This window comes from Molothrus aeneus, chromosome 6, assembly GCF_037042795.1.
Source record: "Molothrus aeneus isolate 106 chromosome 6, BPBGC_Maene_1.0, whole genome shotgun sequence".
In the NCBI taxonomy this organism is placed as follows: Eukaryota; Metazoa; Chordata; class Aves; order Passeriformes; family Icteridae; genus Molothrus; species Molothrus aeneus.
This window is the reverse complement of record NC_089651.1, coordinates 7113247-7131724: the sequence shown is the minus strand read 5'-3', so window position 1 is coordinate 7131724 and position 18478 is coordinate 7113247. Positions and strand designations below refer to the sequence as shown.

The 18478-nt window shown below is 39.1% G+C and overlaps 1 protein-coding gene across 2 annotated transcripts in view; it reads right to left on the bottom strand.

Annotated features, from left to right (window-relative positions):
* Positions 1-15981, bottom strand: part of ANO3 (anoctamin 3) — a 91492-nt gene extending 75511 nt beyond the window's left edge. Inside the window, exon 1 of one of the 2 annotated variants that reach the window (XM_066551166.1) lies at positions 15894-15981. Coding sequence is in view for 1 of the 2 variants with exons in the window: in XM_066551165.1 (XP_066407262.1) it covers positions 14454-14499 (46 nt within the window). In the remaining variant the exon portion in view is untranslated. Of the gene's footprint in view, positions 1-14453; positions 14537-15893 lie in introns of those variants that run through there. The other variant, XM_066551165.1, reaches the window with a different exon arrangement.
* Between the last annotated feature and the right edge of the window lie 2497 nt (positions 15982-18478).

The following is an 18478-nucleotide window of genomic DNA, read 5'->3' as shown; positions in this document are numbered from 1 at the left end:
AGCTGTAGAGCCAGAACAGAGACCTGTACTACAGCTGTAGAGCCAGAACAGAGACCTGTACTACAGCTGTAGAGCCAACAGAGAGCTGAACTACCCAAAGCTGTCTGATAGGTCAGGCAGGAAAGATGGAGCTAGAATATGACAAGCTTTTCTGGTTTTTAAGTTAGTATGCACAATTTAATTGCATGCTCAATACTATACCAATCTAGAAAGACTTGAAATAAAGCAGTTTCTCAGAGGCCTTCAGGTTTTGGCCACTAGAAACATAAAGAAAAGTTTTGCTATGCCTCATTCTGTGAAATACAAACTCAAATGATTATTTTGGTACTGTTAAGAAAAGAATTGGTCTTTCATTTGCTCCTTATTTTAGATGAGGAAAGTTTGGCAGCTAGTCCCTATTAATTGTTAACTCAATGCTGGAAGCAAGGCTGGATCAGTGCTAACCTCATAAAGAGCAGCCCAGTAACTATTCCCCATTTAATCCAGCCTAAATCTTAGCATCAAAAAGGAGTAGCTTCCATAGAAGCCAAATCATAACACCAGTTTTGGCCAGTTAATGAGGTACACGTCATGTGTGCTTGAGGCCTTGCCCTGAACAACACTTGTTGATGATCTACTGACAGAAACAGAAATTGCTTATTTTGGTCACTGCATTTTCAGTCATAACCAATACTGCTCTATATATTTCCTGTTAGATCTGAAAAACCACCCCTAACCCTCCTCCCTCCCCTCCAACCCTATCTCCACATTTCATTTACAGAGACAGACCTATTTGTGGTTTATAACAACTGCCAAGCTCTTGGTCCTATTATTCAATTCCAGTAAGGTTGATTATATTCAGCTGAAAACCTGATGCTAGCAAAACTTCAGTGGAGAATTGCAGATAGGCAGAAGGTACTCAGGGCAATGACCTGGCTAAGGCTTACAGTATTTCCATGGGAAAAGTGCTGCAGTAAAAATGAATAAAAAACTGAATTTGTGCCAGAAGATATTTTTGGGGAGGATATTCTTTTCCCTGTCACAGGGTTATTTGAATGCTTAAGTTATATTTTTAAATCTTGAAAAACTTCTGCAGAAAAGGTGCATGCATTTTACTACTACTTTCAAAACACTGCCTAGAGGGTTTCAAGCATCTGAAGCCTGAAAGGGATCATAACCTCTGGCATTACTAATGGCTACACCAATCAAGTATCTCATTAAAATATTTATTTCTCCTACTTATTAATTTCACTAATTTAAAGTTAATTTTTTTTTCACAGTCATCTCATCACTGAAAAACAAAGCACACCAGATGGTTAAAAATGTTTACTGAACAAACAAGGCATCCTAAGGAGCCTCAGCCATATAAGACTTCAGTTGTTCTCAACCAGAGATGTTGGTATCCCCTATTCAGTATGAGCAACACTACTTTTGTTGTGTGGGAATGGCTTTGAACAAAACAAGGAAGAGAAATTCCTTCAAATACTGCAAAACACACTGTGTTTATGTTCCATCAGATAGACTGTAGCTCCATCTGGACCAAGATAAAAACTTAGACTATTCTAAATCTTCACATGATGAAGCAAGCTCAGAATCCTAAGACCAGTATCTTGAAATTTCCTTATTTAACAGGTCTACTTTTCACTGTGAAACTCCGGTGTAACTCCCAAGCTTTTTAAAATGGAAGCTTTAAAATTGATCCCTTTGCCCCACAAAGTCAACTAGTACCAAACTCAAAGCAAAGTAACATGATCTAGAAGCAGAGCTACGATCCATTTCTCTCCTAAACGCATTTGGGTGAGACACAGGTCAGGATGACTTCACATCTGAGGTTACAGCCAAGGGTGAGGAAGAGGCACACAGGATGCTGATGTGAGACCCAGAAGAACTGATGTGTTGGCATGCCCAGAAGAACAGAGGATGCTCCTTAACCCCAGCTGCCAGTTTGCCCTGGGACAGCCAGGTTTTGCTCTCACACATTTATTTGCTCCCACAAACAAACCGAGGTGCGATTTTGTTTTCCACAGCCAGGTATGAAAGTCACATTGATTTTGGCAGCTCGTGGCTGTACAACTATTGCTCACCTGAGAACCCCTCTGCACATCCTTAGAGCTCTCAATCCTGAAGAGCTGAGCATTTTTTTTGTGTTTGAACTGCAGTGCAGTTTCCTGGTAGCTTTAAGTGACTGCTGAGAGTCAGCATGTGACAAAGGCTGCTTGGAGGAAGGAGCAGGATACAATGGAAAGCCTGTTAAAAAGCTTTTTTTTCACCTCCTTCAGCAACCTTTGTACCAAACTCAACTAAGCCACTTGAACATTAGGCCCACGTAGGCAGCTCAATGCTGTGGAGGTGTACAGAGCTATTTTAAAAATCTGTAATTTTACAGTTGTTCTAAATTACAGGGAGAAAGTAGAGATTATTACCAAAGTACTTAAAAAGTCTAAAGGTTAAATACCTGAAACAAAAGTTACCCATGCTCTTTGAAAGCTTGTTATTTAAAGAGAAAATTATATCCTTTCAACAAACACAATTAAGCAAAATGTACAGAACTATGTAACTCTTCTATGTTCATCTTCGCACCTGATTAAGATTTCAATATTACTGGAAGATATTTTTTCTTTGTATGCATAATGCATTTCATTAATGTTCTATAACTTAATGAAGTTACAGAATTGCTCATACAGAACGCAATTCTTATCTCTGTTTCAAAATTAGATGCAAATGCATTTCAACCATTATTTTGTCACTTTTTAAAATATACACTGCATCTCCTTTCATAAAAACATGGAACAGCCTTCCACCAATCTCTGACCTCTGGTGGAAAAATATTTAATTTGCAACAGGTTCATGAGAGGCTGCAGAATAATGCATCCTGCAGGATACATGTCTTAATACATACATATACACACAAGAATTTAGGAGTGACAAAAGGTCTCTGCTGACAATGCCCTTTGCTGAACACACACCCCCATCATAAATGCATTCAGATTGATCTCATCTTTCACAAATGACGCATCCTACTGAACCTATTAAGCATATTACAACACTTGAGTGAGCGTTATGGAATACCAAGATGACTCTGATTAATTAAAATTCAGTTAAATCAATTAGATCATCTGAAAGAAAAGACAGGGAATTGCATTTAACAGATGTTATTAAACTCAGACCAACTTATTAATTAGAAATTTGCAGCTTTCATTTCAGATTTTAAAATAGTTCTTATATGCTAAGAAGCTTATCTGACTTTTCTAGTTATGGCAGCAATTAAAAGATACTTTCTCTAGCACTGCAAAACTTGGCTCACTTTCTTTCTTAGAGCACTGTCCATAAAATTATTAACATTATGGAATTATTAACATGTGGAATTAAATACAAAGGAAACATTCCAACACAAAATCAGAGTCTAAGTTAAATCCACAAAATATTTTTCTGGAAGTGATTATTGACCTTTTTAAAATTATTTCTTCCATTTCAGGATTTGAAAAGCATGTCTATATATGTTAATGCATAAAAGGGGGAAAAAGTAAATACTTTCATTTTTCTAAGGATGTAAAACAAAAATGAATAAATATTAAGAATAGCTGGCACTAAAGAGACTGCAAAAATGGTAATTTGCAATTAACTTATTTCATTTAACATGGAGATTCATATCCCTATTAATTTTTTTCAAAATTTCCTGAAGCACAACTCAGAACAGTAAAACCTGACTCTAAAAAAAGCCCACTCTAAACACCAAGCAGAGCATGTGGGCCTAGCGACCAATCTTTGAAAGGTTGCTTTGGGAAGGGTAAGGATTTATTCTCTTGTTTTGCTACTAGTAGGACACACGACTTGATTATAGTGCTTTTATTGCTGGCAGCTTTTTAGGCCCAATTAATTCAGTGTGTCGGGTAAAAAGTAAATTAAAATAGCACAGCTCATCCACAGCAGGTGATCTGCCCTTCTTTAAGTGATCTATGCCTATAGGATCTTCTAATAACAGCCAGAATTCCAAATTAGCAGGCATTTGGTATTTGGAGCCTCGAGACCAGAGTTTGGTGATGACCTTTTACCTATTCAATACTTTACAAGCTTTTGCTTGCAAGAACAAACTGTAACCCTCTCCAGCAGCAAAACCATCCATCACTCACACCAACTGACAGAGCCATGCATACTTCTTTTGAACAGCTGCCTCCTCACTTTGCTGGTGAAACCAATAAAACAATTTAATTTGGGAATTCATGGCACTGGCAATTTGCTGTAATAACTGGCACTGCACTTCTCAACAGGTTGACTCCCAGTGGTGTCAGCAGTGAAGCCCTTGCAGAAACAAAGGCTGATTCCTTCTTGAGCTGCTTTGACAAGTGTGAAGCTAGGAGGTCAAGGGAAGAGATTACTCCTCTCTAGTTGACTCTCCTGCAGCCACATCTCAAACAGCATCCAGCTTTGGGGTGCTCCTGGTAAATAACATGGAAAATATAAATTTTCAGTCCCGCTGAAGTTGCTGAACAGAGCTTCAAAACTTTGGCACAAAAAAGATAAAAGGATGCAAAGGTACGTGCAGAGGATGATAAATATAGCTGGAACCAGGGGAGAAAAGATAAGGAGAACTACGGGGGGGTTTGGGGAAAGTTATGTAACAAGGAGCAACTGCACATGCCCAAAGAAAAAGTTCAAGGAAAGGTTGCCTGTAATATCAAAGCATTCAGTGAATACAACCACCTTGAGAGGACCCCCCAGGGCCATAAAAGGAGCTCCAGTAGGAGGAAGATGCGTGCAAATCGTTTCTAGGAAAGTGATGTTTATGTATTAGGTAGGAAGCACATTGTAATGAATGTGCATGATTATGATGGATAAATACCTAGTGGTGAAGTCTTGTCACACACATTGGATTGAAGGAGACAGCCTGCTAACATGTCCTGCACTGATAAAGAATGCCTGCTTCATAATGCTTCCAAAGTTTATTTTCCAGCCCCTTTCAGTATCAGCTCTGTACAGGACACCTCAACATACTGAAGGGCAGGGCAATGGAGGGTTACAAAGATGGTTCAGAAGCCAGAGGGCATGGAACAGGAAGAGCAGATGGTGAAGCAGCACTTGACCAGCACAGCCTAACAAACAACTTATCTGCACCTCCAGGCCGCTCTGAACATAACCACCACCTTAAAAAGGAAACTACAGAGACAAAGGAGAGCAACATAGATGCCTCTCCCTATATTCAAATGAAGTTACAGAACTCTTCTGTCTCCTTTTTGGACATAAACCTCTGACATCACGGAGTAGTTTTCCTGAAAAAAGCAAAACAGCATAGAAAAGACACCACGTAGCCAAAACTACATTAATACACATTTCTAGTGGAAACTGTATTCAATAATCACCTGACAATCAGTAAAAAATAATGACAATAGTAGCAACAAAATGGTGTTGCCCCTCTCCCCTCCAGCCCTTGACCTCTGGAAAACAGTGCAATTCAAACGGTGAGAGAAAAGAAAAAGAGGAAATTACCCTAATGAAGATTAAAGAGGCTAAAGTAAACTAGAAGTCCCACAAAATGTACATTTCATGAAGGTATATGCTTGGAGGATATTCTTGAAGAAATCTATGGAATGTTCTGGACAAATCTTCTGATTTAAAATCAGCTGTTATAATTTCTTTTTGAATATTAATGCTCCCATAATTAGTCTTCTAAACAAAAAACTTGAAAAGGAAATTTGAAAGTGTCAGAGCTTAGCACTGGTATAAATGCTTTTCAAAATTAAAGGGGTAGTTGTTTTGAAAGCATTTCTTACTTTTATCCCTTGTTAAAGGGAAAAAATACTGAAAAAACCATTTTAATCCATTACTTGGTGCCTTGCTTTGCCTTCTTTCCATTCCAGGCTGCAAGAAATTTGAATTCCTTCTGCTTGGGCAGAAAAGACTGCCAGGACATACCTATGATGGCTACAGGTATGAAATTAATAATGTTAATAGACTATACATGAACTGAATGATGGCATTAGTAAGCCCCTAAGATAACAATCCAGAACCAACATGCCAAAACTGAACAAACAGCCACAAGGGGCAACCAAGAGGGAAAACAGCCCAGTCAGACTGACAAACAGATCACTGTCACCATGACATGAAAAATCATTTTTCTCTCTCTAAAGAAACTCCTTCCATTAAAGTACAAGCATTTATGAATGCATATTTCAAAATTAATTTTTTTTATGCCTCAGCTTGAATACAAGTCAATCTCAGGTTTATTTTGAGATTTCCTACAATATAAAGTAATAAAAAGTTGTAGATACTCCCTTCCAATACCACAAAAGAATAGAAAGTTTTGATTAGTCTCTACCAACACATTTAATTCAAAGTAATATCCTAAAAGGTGTTTGCCTGTGGTTCTGGTTGGTGTTGTTGCCAGGGTTGTTTCTCTTGTTACACATAAATATATAATAAAGAACTGTTATTCCTTTCCCCATACATTTGCCTGAAAACCCTGTAATTTCAAAGTTATAATAGTTTAGAGGGAAGGATTTCCATTCCAAGGGAGGTTCTCACCTTCCTTAGAAGACACCTGTCCTTTAAACCAGACAACAAAATAGCCCATAATGAAAAACAGATTTCTCCAACAAAACAAAACCAAAAAAACCAAACCAAACCAACAACAACAACAAAAACCAAAACCAAACAGCAATAAAACAAAAACAAACAAACAAACAAAAATCCCCCCAAAAAACCCTTAATGCCTCAGGAAAACTAATTCATTAAAAGCACTATCTCCATTAGTTTAATGAGCCAGAAAGATAAGAGAAGACAAATATTATATAAGTTAGAGACCTTCTGGATTATAAAGAGAATTGATAAAGCTACTAAACAAACAGTAAGGAGAACGGAAATTTTTGAGCAAGAGTAATTCTACTGAAGCAGACAGGCAGAGAATAGAATATGACATCTCAAACATATTTTAACTCCAGAGCTTGCCATCACCACAGGAGCTCTCTGGAGCATACGTGACTAGCGACAATTCTTGTGTAACTGTGATGTACTTAAAAATTTTTCAACGCAGATTTGAGTGAGCTCTGAATTCCTTCGTTTGCGCATCCTTCTTGGGCTAGGGTGCTGTGAAACTTGCAGGCAACCCCAACAAGGGAAGAGATGAGAATCTTGACTCCATGTTTCAGAAGGCTGATTTATTATTTTATGATATATATTAAAAGAAAATGATATATTAAAACTATACTAAAGAAAGAGAGAGGAGACCTCAGAAGGTTACAAAGGAAGGAATGAATAATAAAATCTTGTGACTGCTCACAGCCTCGACACAGCTGGCTGTCATTGGTCATCAAGTAAAAACAACTTCACATGCTGGGTAAACAATTCTCCAAATCACATTCCAATGTAGCAAAACATGGAGAAGCTGAAGCTTCCCAGCTTCTCAGGAGAAAAGATCCTAGTGAAAGGATTTTTCAGAATATATGTGTGTGACAGGTGCCACACAAGAATCCATTAAGAGCAACAGACAAGATGCAACAAAACACGTGTGGCTTTGTGACATGTTTTTACTGACAAAATTAATGAAAACCCTATGAACAGTGGCAATTTGTTGTTCAAAAGGGATTTCTGCAGATACTCTTCAAAGCACACCTCCTTCTCCTGAGTTACTGATGGATTCTAACTCAGCAGGCTTTCACAATATCTTTTTTCCCATTCCCAAGAGCCTACCTTTAAGCAGAGCAGTTACATAATAGTAAGGCTATTTGCCTGATGTATGAATATTAGACAGGACCAAAGGGAAAACCTAACGTACCAGTTTCTTCAAAACCTCACTTAAATCCTCAAATATACTGTGAATTAAACTGTGACCTCACCAGTCAGAAAATGAACAATTCCTCCCTTAAGTAACTGCACTGGCTAAAAGCCCTCACGAGACCAATGAGAATCCAAATTGAGGCACACTCAGACTCTCTTTCTGAGAAAACAGTGATGAATTTGCATTCATTGTAGCTCAGAGTTGTTAAAACATATTTCTGTATACTGAAGTTTGGTGCTAAGTTCACCTGTCTCTAATAAATAATCTACTGTAACATAGGCTGTAGAATATATAGAACCGACCTAACTCCAGAACAAGTGTGGTAAAGATTTGTAATCTGGGTAATATATATATATATATATACATATATATGAATAATATATACAATGCTTTCTGTAAATGTCCTTGCATGTTTGACTCAAGACAACACAGACACTCTCTTCAGTTAAGACAGGCCAAAGCAGAAAACAAGTAATGTCCATGTTGCTCAGCAAACTTGTGAATTTAGCACATCTACTTTCTGCTATCATGCTATGTCTAAAATATGGATGGCTGGGGTTTTTTTTTCATTACTTTCCCAGTTTCTACTTAGCCATCTGCATTAACTGTAATGCAAGGCTTTTGGTACTGTTAGCTAAGACAGTGTTTCAGTTTCTCACAGTTACTGGAACTTCAAAATACCTCTAATCATAAAATACGCTGACTAGTCTTGATTTTGAAACAAAAACTGACATATTCAAAATGCTACTACAACAGAATATAAACTGAAAGGGCTGTTTCATTTATACTCATTTAGCAGATTTCAAAAATGACAAAAAGCCGAATAAATAAAGCAAAATATGGAAGCAGATCAGGAACTTGCAACTTTGTGGTATACCCAATGAAATATAACTGGCGAGGGTTCTAAAGAAAATGAGTGGTGGCTAGGGTTGCTATTTTCACAGGTCCTTACTCAGGGAATTTTGAAAAGCTGTGGAATAGGTACAAGGTTTGTCCACAGATACAACTATATCAAGCTATACTTAAAACAGAATGTAGGAAGTTAATGCCCAGACATCTAATCACAGCAACATCATCATCTTTAGCTATAGAGAGTTATGCAACATCCCAAAATCTTCTGATATCCTTAAGTTTCTCATTTCAAATATCCATTCAGTGAAAAAAAAAAGTTACTTTTTTCTACAGCACTCATATACCTGCATAATATAAAGTTTAATATGTCATGTTTAGTGATTGTTTTCAAAAAGCTCTATATTTTTTCAAGTTACAACCCACAACAGTATAATCTGGAATAAAAATACATACTATGGGCCCTTCAAAGGTGTCTGAGTGAAAAAGATGGAGTGCATCCTAGGCTGAGCAGTTTTATCAGGGAGAAGAAGTGAGAGCAAATATAGCCTTATTAAACATTGGACCTTGCCTTTCAGTGCCCTGAAAAAACATTTTAAGTAACACTATTTAAATATAGTATTATTTTAAAGGATTGTACCAATAACTGCATTGGTCTCAGCTTTCAGAGTCAAGATGAGTATGGCACTGAAGTTTTCTCTGTGTGTTAGTGCTCCTTGGAATGAAAACTGAAGAGCTGAGGCCAAAAAAATTGCTTCATTCACACTGACATGAAAACTTGGCCTTTGCTCTGAAGAACAGTGGCAGAGGGTCACAGTCTGTGATAAATTTTTGTGTGACAGAATTCCATCTTCTAGTAATTTCAGCAGTCTCTTCAGATGATTAAGTTCACTAGGTTTACTCATGCCACAGAAGCACCAAACATTCTTGGATTAGTCTCCATGAGATTCTTAATCACAAGTCCAAGTTCCTTAATACTGAAAACTCTGGAGCAATATAAAATGTGATGTTTACAAATTCTCATTGAAATTCACAAGAAATGAAAGTCAGTTTCACGTGCTGTTATATAAAGAATGCAGGTCACTAAGAGCTTAAAATCTGAGTAAAGGAACCATAAGGGAAAGCTTTACTCCACAACAACAGTGCTTCTCAAAGCAGCTCCAAGTGATTTAACAAGAGAGTCCATGAAGCAACAAGCTTCCCAGTGAAGGCAGAGCTATTCAAGATTCTCCATCCTCAATCCCTCTAAATCACACTACAACTTCAAGTAGCAATATATAAAATGAAACAAAATATTTGGCAGAGATAAGAATTGGAATGCATCTAAAAATGCATCTTTTATGAACATGCCCTGATTTCTTCAGAAGTCTCAATTCAAGTTATTCCAAGATAAATCCCTTGAGAGGCTAAATCAGTGCTCTCAAAGACTTAATGAGTATTGAAATTGATGAACTTCTTCCTGCCTCATTGAACCAGGAAACACTGAAGTCCTTGACCAGACACCTGAGAAGCCACCAGATTTCAATCTGCAGTCCACATTCTAAATCTCATACACCAAGATGAAAGCAACTTCATTCTAAAGCACAAAACACCTTTTATTTTTCCCAGCATTGAACTCCTTCATTAAAAAGCTTTGATAGAGGTATTAAAAAAACAACACTACTCAGTAAAAGCACCCTGCAAAGTATGCAGGAAAGTGTAGTCTGTGTACTGGCATAAAAGTGCTAGACATTTAAAATTTTAAGCATAGCAACTGCCTTGATCTACACCTTAAACACAGGTTTATTCAAACCCACCCACCAAGTATCTGTTACCAGAGCCCACAGCAAATCATGCTGCCTTTCCTTCTGAAGAACTCAAGTTTTCAGTAGAGTACCCTAATAAAACAAGCAATTGCTTGGCACACACCTACTATGGAAAGCACAAAAATCTACCCTAAGGCTGCAGCATATTTTACGTCCTACATGTCAAAGATTATGACACCTAACTAGCTATCTTTCCCTGGAATTTTGAAACTACAAATTACTGTAGAGATTATCTTTGCTCTTATCAACATGATCTGATTTCTCCTTTATGAATAACTATTAATTACTTACTAGTTTTAAACATACCTGTATATTAAAGATGTATATACAATAAAGTACTGTATATATTACCTGTATATTAATCTTTAAGGATGAACATTATTCTTTTGTAAACATGGTTGGGAAGAAATCCGTAATTAAAAACCTCTTTCCCTTTCCTCTGACATAATTCCTAAGAGGCCATAGGTTGCATCAACTTTTGAAAAAGTACGAAGTATAAAGGTCTATATTCACTAATATGGTTTTTATCTGAGATTATTACTGAGGAAAATAATTTCAGAAAAACCAGTTTCCGCCAAAGCAGAGGTTAAAAATAGCCAGAAAATACTATACAGATGGCTAAACAGATCTAACACACTGCTGTGCAGAGACACAGATTAGTCTACCTCTAGGACACTGCTCTTCTCCACAGACATTATCTTTGGATACACGTAGAAGAACAAGAATTGCGGGGGTGAAGAAGAATGAGATTTTTTTTTCAATCCTTTCTGTGTCTTTTTATAACACTATACTGAGTTCTGCTGCAGGTTTTGAAACTGAGGGTTTCACTCTGCATACACAATTTGAACAAAGAGCAAGACAAAAAGATGGCAGCAGCCTCCTACTCTGAACACCTCCTCACTTTGTCAAGAAGGGAAAGATAAATCAAAGAAAAACAATACCTAAATTCTAAACAGTAACAAATCCTCAGGATGTAATTTCATTCTTTCTTTCTTTTTTCCTTCATGTTGAAGGCTCCTAGATACCCATGAGACTGGAGAACTTAATCTTCTTATTCCTCCAAACCTTGTAAAAACACCTTTGTTACTGAAACCACAACTTCTCAGCTAGAACAAAGTGCTCAGAGTAAGTAAAAGGAAAAAAAAATGCTCTCTACCCCATTCTGTCTCCCATTTTAAAAGTTAGTCCTCTTTAGCAATTGAGTTTGAATATTACATTACCTAGCAATAGGTAAGTTCTGTTTCTGAAAAGTTTAGAATTATCTTCTATTTGTTTTCAGGAACTATGAGACTTGCTGATGTGTATTTTTCCTATATGACTGAGAGTCCACATAAAAATAATGTCCTTTCAATGCCCCCCCAAAAAATGAAGCTTGGTCTTAATGCAAGTGAAGCATACAAGGCACAGCTGTGATGGGCATTGGGCCATTTCATGAAGATTACCCCTGATTCTGTAAAGAAAGGGAATTTAGGGCACAATTTAGTGAGCAGCTGGAAAACAAACAATGCATTTACTCAAAATCTCAGCAAGAGTAAGCCAGAAATTACAGTAAGCAAAATATTAAATTTTAAATCAAGACTGATATAAAATACTAAATTAAAAGGAAAAAAGACAACGTTTTTTTGCTGCTGAGATCAGTGTCCATGAACTTCAGAGTAGCAGATGCTCAGCTTCTTCTCAATACCTCATGGTAAGATGGTGAATTATTGATTACCATTTATGTTTGCTTAGTTTTGCTGTAGCCTTTTGCTCAAGATTTCATGTTATCCTTCCCCGTTCCTAAAAGTTTTAGGCTGAGAAAAGCAGTCTGAACTCAGGTACATTTTGTACAAAGCACACTGCATTTGAGAACTTTGGGAAAGCCACAGTCATGTTAGCCAATGCTGTACAGGTTACCCAGCTCCACAAAAGCATCATCTCCTCCAAAGCCTGATGACTGGCAAGGTACCTCAATCATCAGGATTTCTCAGGAATAAGGAGATGAGAACAATAATCTTCTCAAAAAGTAACTGTCAAAACTCACTTAGTTTTTACAAAGTTTTATGACTTGTGATTTATGAAACTCTGTGTTTGCACAAGTCAAAGAACCTGAACATAGTTAAAGTTGACAGACATTGTTGAGAGAGAAACTGAACACTGAACAAGTTTCAAAGGATGGCCTTGCCAAATAAGACTGGACACTTTGGAGAAATAGAACTATGAAAGATGCATTGCAGTGGGACCCACGAGGGGCAGTTTTAGATGGTTGGCTTTAAGGCATGGTGTAGCTAAAGCTGACAGGCCAAGAAACACTTGAAATGTCTTGTAATTAGGAAATAGTTGGCTTCTGATTGTGATGGTATCAATTATAACAGCTGTAGTCTCACCCTTCATGTGAGACTGAAAACGGAATAAACATTTTTAAAATGCCTCTCAGTTGCCCCATCTCTGGGTCAGAAAAGGGTATAATCTGACAAATGAAAGTTGGTTTTGGGGTTTTTTAAACATTATTACAGAACAGCTGCATTTTTTCCGAAGAGCCTTGACAACAATTCTGGAGCTTGCTAATCACTGCCGTAATGTAAGAAATGTTGTCTTATGAAAAAGGACTAACACTGTAGCTTCGAGGCTTCTAATGCTTTTATAAATGTAGACTTGACAGTTGAAAAAATACATTTTTATACTAATTAATTACCTTTGAGCCTGAATAAACTAGACTTTTTACAGTCTGAGACAGCACCACTCATTATTGCACACAAGTCTGGCATTAAATGCAAAACCTCTACAGCAAGGAAGTAAATTTATTATGGGATTACCAGAATGGAAAAAGCACTTTGAATTATTTATTTTCAACTAACCAGTCAAAGAGAAGAACTTTAGTGAGGCAAAATCCAATACGTGACCTCATGATTTATGCATAAAGAATACCATTTCCTATCATAATTTATACCATACTGCACTATAAGAATTTTTAAAAAAGTTTGTCAATAACTGAAAGAGAACAAAGTGAGAGAAATCTTGGTTCATCTGATCCATTGAAGTAGAATTAGACAGAAAAAATATAGAAAAATATTTGTTCCATGGTCAAGAAATAAATTTTAAAAGTTCATTGAGAGAATTACCTTTTTTCTAACATGAACACAATACAGGTTTTAGGGTGATGGTAATCACAACTGGAAATTGACCTTTATATTTGCTGACCAGCAAAGAGCTTCTGTTTGGCAATTAAAATCCCAGACAAAAAAAAGCAACTCAATACACAGACTGAACCTAAGTTGTATCTGCACCTACAACACCAGAACCCTGCTCACAATTACAGCTAATATTCTTCCTCTACTTTTGTACTTGGCTAACAGGATGACACGAAGACTAAAACCTAAAAACAAACCTACTAACAACCGCAGTGAACTCTAGAGGCTGAAAGACCTGTCCTATCACGCATGTAGGCATCTTTAGACTCACCTGTACGGTGAGAACCAAAGCAGCACCTCCCTTCGGCAAGAAAAACTTGGGCGGGGCCGGGCCGGGCCCTTGGGCCCCCAGCCCCGGGTCGCGGACAGCTCCGGGCTCGGCCCCGCCGCAGCCGCATTGACGCCCAGCAAAGCATCCGAGAGCATGGGTGCGCCTCCGGAGCAGGAGCGGCCACGGCCGCATGCCGGCACCCCGGGCAGGGTGCGGGCACACACACAGAACGCGCCGGCACCCGCGGGCGATCCCGCACGGACACCGCCGCCAGACCTGCGCGTCCCCCCTGAGGCTGCCCTCCCTCAGGCTGCCCCCCCTGAGGCTGGCATCCCTCAGCCTGCCCTCCCCCTGAGGCTGGCATCCCTCAGGCTGCCCTCGCCGCAGCTGCCCCCCCCTGAGGCTGGCATAGCTCAGGCTGCCCCCGCTGTGGCTGGCATCCCTCAGGCTGCCCTCACCGCAGCTGCCCCCCCCCGAGGCTGGCATCCCTCAGGCTGCCCTCACCGCAGCTGCCCCCCCTGAGGCTGCCCTCCCCGTGCCCCCGCTCCCGCCGGGCGGGCAGGTGCGGTGGCCTCCCGATGGGTGCGCACGGCGGGGCTCGTACTGACCTTTCTGCTGCCGAAAGGACTGGATGGAGCCCGAGTGGTGAACCATGCTGGCGGAGCGCAGCCTCCCAGCTGCCAGCCCGCCGGCTGCGGCGGCGGGGGGCGGGCACCCAGCGGCCCGGCCCGGCCCGGCGCGGCCCGCCGCGCAGCGGAGGCCGGGGGAACGAAGGGCCCGGGGAATGGCGCCGGCAGCGGCCGCGGGGGAGGCGGTCACGCCGGGCCCGGGGGGCGAGGGGCGGGTGCGGAGCCGGGGCTGCGCCTCCGCCCGCAGCCCGGGCCGGGAATGGTGCCAGCGGGAATCGGTGGGAAAGGCTGCGCGCACCCCGCTGAGGAGGAGCGCTGGCCGCAGCCCCGTTATCCCTATTGCCTGGCTGTGCCTCGTCTCCCTTTTTAGAAGACATCAGGTGTTCCTATTGAGGTGAAGGGCAGCGAAGTAAAAATTGCATCTCCTTTACGCGGCTGCGTTTAAATCTCAAGGTTGTGAGTTAAGTTGCTGTTACATCGCCTCCATCCCCATCCTCACACCGCATCCCTAAGTTGCATCACAGCCTTTTTATTTCTATGTATTTTATAAAACTTAGAGTCTCAACCTCACTGCAGATGATTTTTTACATGATACTAAATTACAAATTGAAGCCTGATATGGCCCATTTCTATGCTATTTGTATCATAATTTCCCCTTTCTCTACAGTGTGTGCCAGTAGCTCATTCTAGACAACAGAAGATTCAAACTAAAAAGGGTTTTATTTCTTTCCTTGTTGCTCTCTGCTCACATTATTCTCTCTGGATGCTGAATAAGTTCTATGGTAGCATCCTTCAATTCCTGTACAATGTTTTGGGTTTCTTTTTTAATTTTTTTTTTCTACCACAATAATCTGGGGGGTTTTGTCCTCCTAAATTATTTCAGTCAAACATTCTAGCCTGCATCTAGGAGTATCTATATCCTCTTCTCCATTTAGGGATACAAACATTATTTACTCATCAGAAGTTAATTCAATCACCTAACTAGCTCAGGTTACTACAGTATCCTTTAAAGTCTGTGGCTCCATTTGTGTCCTGTCAGATTTCCTCTGACAGTAACGGCAGAACTTCCCCATAGCTGACTGGGGCTTGTCATGTACAATCTGCTAAAAAAAATTACATAAATGCCACCTCATACTATGGTCTGTACTATAAATTGTACTACTTTGTCTATATGGGTGTAGTTAACCAAACAAGATGGATACACACTTTTTTTGTGTGTGTAAGAATGTTTTTCCACTATGAAAACATATTAAACAACCATATATAGACTAATAAATCCATGCATGTAGAAAGGCAGGCAAAATAAAAATTGCATCCTAACTGGTGAGGTATTCCCCAGCACTTTTTTTAGAGTACAACAGATATTGCTCTTACATAACACGCAGCTGACACATCCATAAGGGGAAAAAATAAACTTACCTCCTCAGGATAGCTGACCACATTTCGGGTTGCTTTGCAACATTTGCAGAAGGTTTCCTGTTAGTTTAAGAAAAGATGCAGAAGCTATAGTGCTATAGTACGTATCTTACTCATTTTTTGGTCTCCAGTGGCAGCCTGCACAGTCAAGGTAACAGATGAGGCATTCCTCTGCACTCCTGCAATTTTAGAAAAGCTCCTCAGAACAGCTTTTTCCTGCTGAGATACAGCACTATAAATGTTGCATGGCAAAATAAGTCAGCCAGCTGACTTGCTGATCAACAAGTTCTGGCAAACTAAAAGCAAGCTAAAAAAAGAGGTGGAATAAAATCTTTGTTGTTTACTTTCAAGCTTTAATGTAGACATCAGAGTGGAGTCATAGAGATTAAAACCAAATCTATACCCTGAAAGTCAGCCAGAAAAAAACAAAAATAGAATATCATAAAAACTATAAACTTAATAAACATATGCAATCTGTAGCAAGCAAAGGTAGCTCTTCCACTGTAAGGGTCTAAACCTTTGTCAGGTTCTAGGACAGATCTATTCTTTGGGAAACCTTGGCTGACACCTTTTGACTTGCCTATGAAGTAGAAGAGCAGTGTGCATTGTGCTCCTTCTCTTAGCAGCACAAAATAAACGAGGGCCATTGCTGGCTCTCCAATGATGGTAATTACAAAATGCAGAGGGGAAGGAGAGGGGCTCGCAAGTAAAATTACAGAGGAAAGAGATTATCATACTCAGTCTTAGAAAAGAGGCTGTCAGCTGCCTGGTATTCAGGGCCATCCTTCTAATTTCTGGTCCACAATCCACAAGGATTTACAGAACTCCTGAATTCAAGCAGATTTCACTGACGCTAGTAGATTTCAAGTAGATTTCACTGACATAATACACAAAATGATGGAAGGCAGGGTAAGGCAGTGCTCAGAAATCCTGTACTGGATTAAATACTGAGACTAGAAAATTATAAATTATATAGATTATGATTATAAAGCTCTATTTCTAACAGTAGGTGGTATGTATGCATGAAACTACAGGAAAGACATTTGAGGCTAAGGTCTGCAAAAGAGAAGAAAACCTACCTCTACAAAGGTAATTAATTTAATTTTTAAATTAAATCCTTCACACTGGCAACTGACTAAACTTAATAATTGTAAAATGTGATCATATGAGGATCTTGAAATATAGTCCTTTGGTAAGTAAGGAGAGTTTGAAGGTCTTTTTAGAGCGCAGATAACAGAACAATTAAGAATTGATGGCTAAGATAGGTAAGAAATGCATACATTTGTAGGCTTCATATGCCTTGGCTACATTGGCTTTGAAGGCCATTGAAATAAAAATCTACCCTCATAAGCACTGTCTAATGAAATATTTAGTGCTATTATGCTATGTCTCACAATTATCTCTTAGTAAGTTTTTATAAATCACTTCTAAAACCAATGAAAGATGGAGAGATCAGGATCAAACAGAACTAGGTTAAAATCTTCTACCTTGACAATCAACAGAACCAAAATCATGACTTAAAACCTTAAGGTTGATCACACTGAATATTTAACCAAAGTTTTAAGTTTTTAGTTTTGACGGTGAGATTAATTCTCTGTGATGGACATCATTTTTCATGAGATATTTCCTTATATCTTCTGAAAAAGACTAAGATTTGGTCTTGCTTCTTCATAATACATCTAGCTTTGTGAAAATCTGTATTATTTGAGATCTGCAAAACTTGGAAATTATAAGAACAGGAGGACTGAGTTGTTTTGCCACTAGAACAGGCTATCAGAAAGACATGCTTTAAATTAATTTTTGTACTTTTACAGTGCTTTTCAGAAAGTCAGATGAAATAGAACCCTAAATTAAAGCCTAATTCACCTGTGTTGTGTCTTTGCCAATTATTTCCTTAAGAAATATAGCCACCTCAAAAGTTGACTATAGCCAGTGTTAAGCATTGCCCAGAAAGAAAAGGGAACTTACTCCAAAGAAACTCATGAGGCTCAGCAAGTGCAAAATCCTGCCCCTGAAAAATCCCCATTCATAATTCATGCTGAGCAGCAGCTGTAGCAGAAAGGACCTGAACTTTATGGGAAACACTACCTTGAACACCAGCCAACTGTGCACTTCCATCATAAATAAAGAAACCTTAGGAGAAATGGAGCCAGCAGATGAAATTGGTATTAATCCCCTTTACTTGGCATGACTGTAGCTGTACCTGCAATTTTGTGTCTAGCTTTCCCACTTCATGCCCACTCAATTCAGGAAAGGTATTAGAAAATTGGAAAAGGTCCATAAAATGTTACTTTAGAAGGTCAGGGGTCTATAGTAAACAAACTGTGAGAAGTTGAATAAACTAGGCTAATTTAATATGAAAAATAAACTAAGGAGTTCCAGGAGCCTACCACTACTGGGAAACCACTTGCAAAGGTTACAGTAATGAACCCTTTATAGTCCTAAATGATCTGCTTAGTGACAATAGCCACACATCATGGCATGGGAGGCCCAGACTGAGCACTAGTAATGAGTTTTTACACATTGGTGAAACATCATCAGAGCATGTAACCCAAAAAGAGGTGAAATACCTGTCCTTGAAGGTTTTC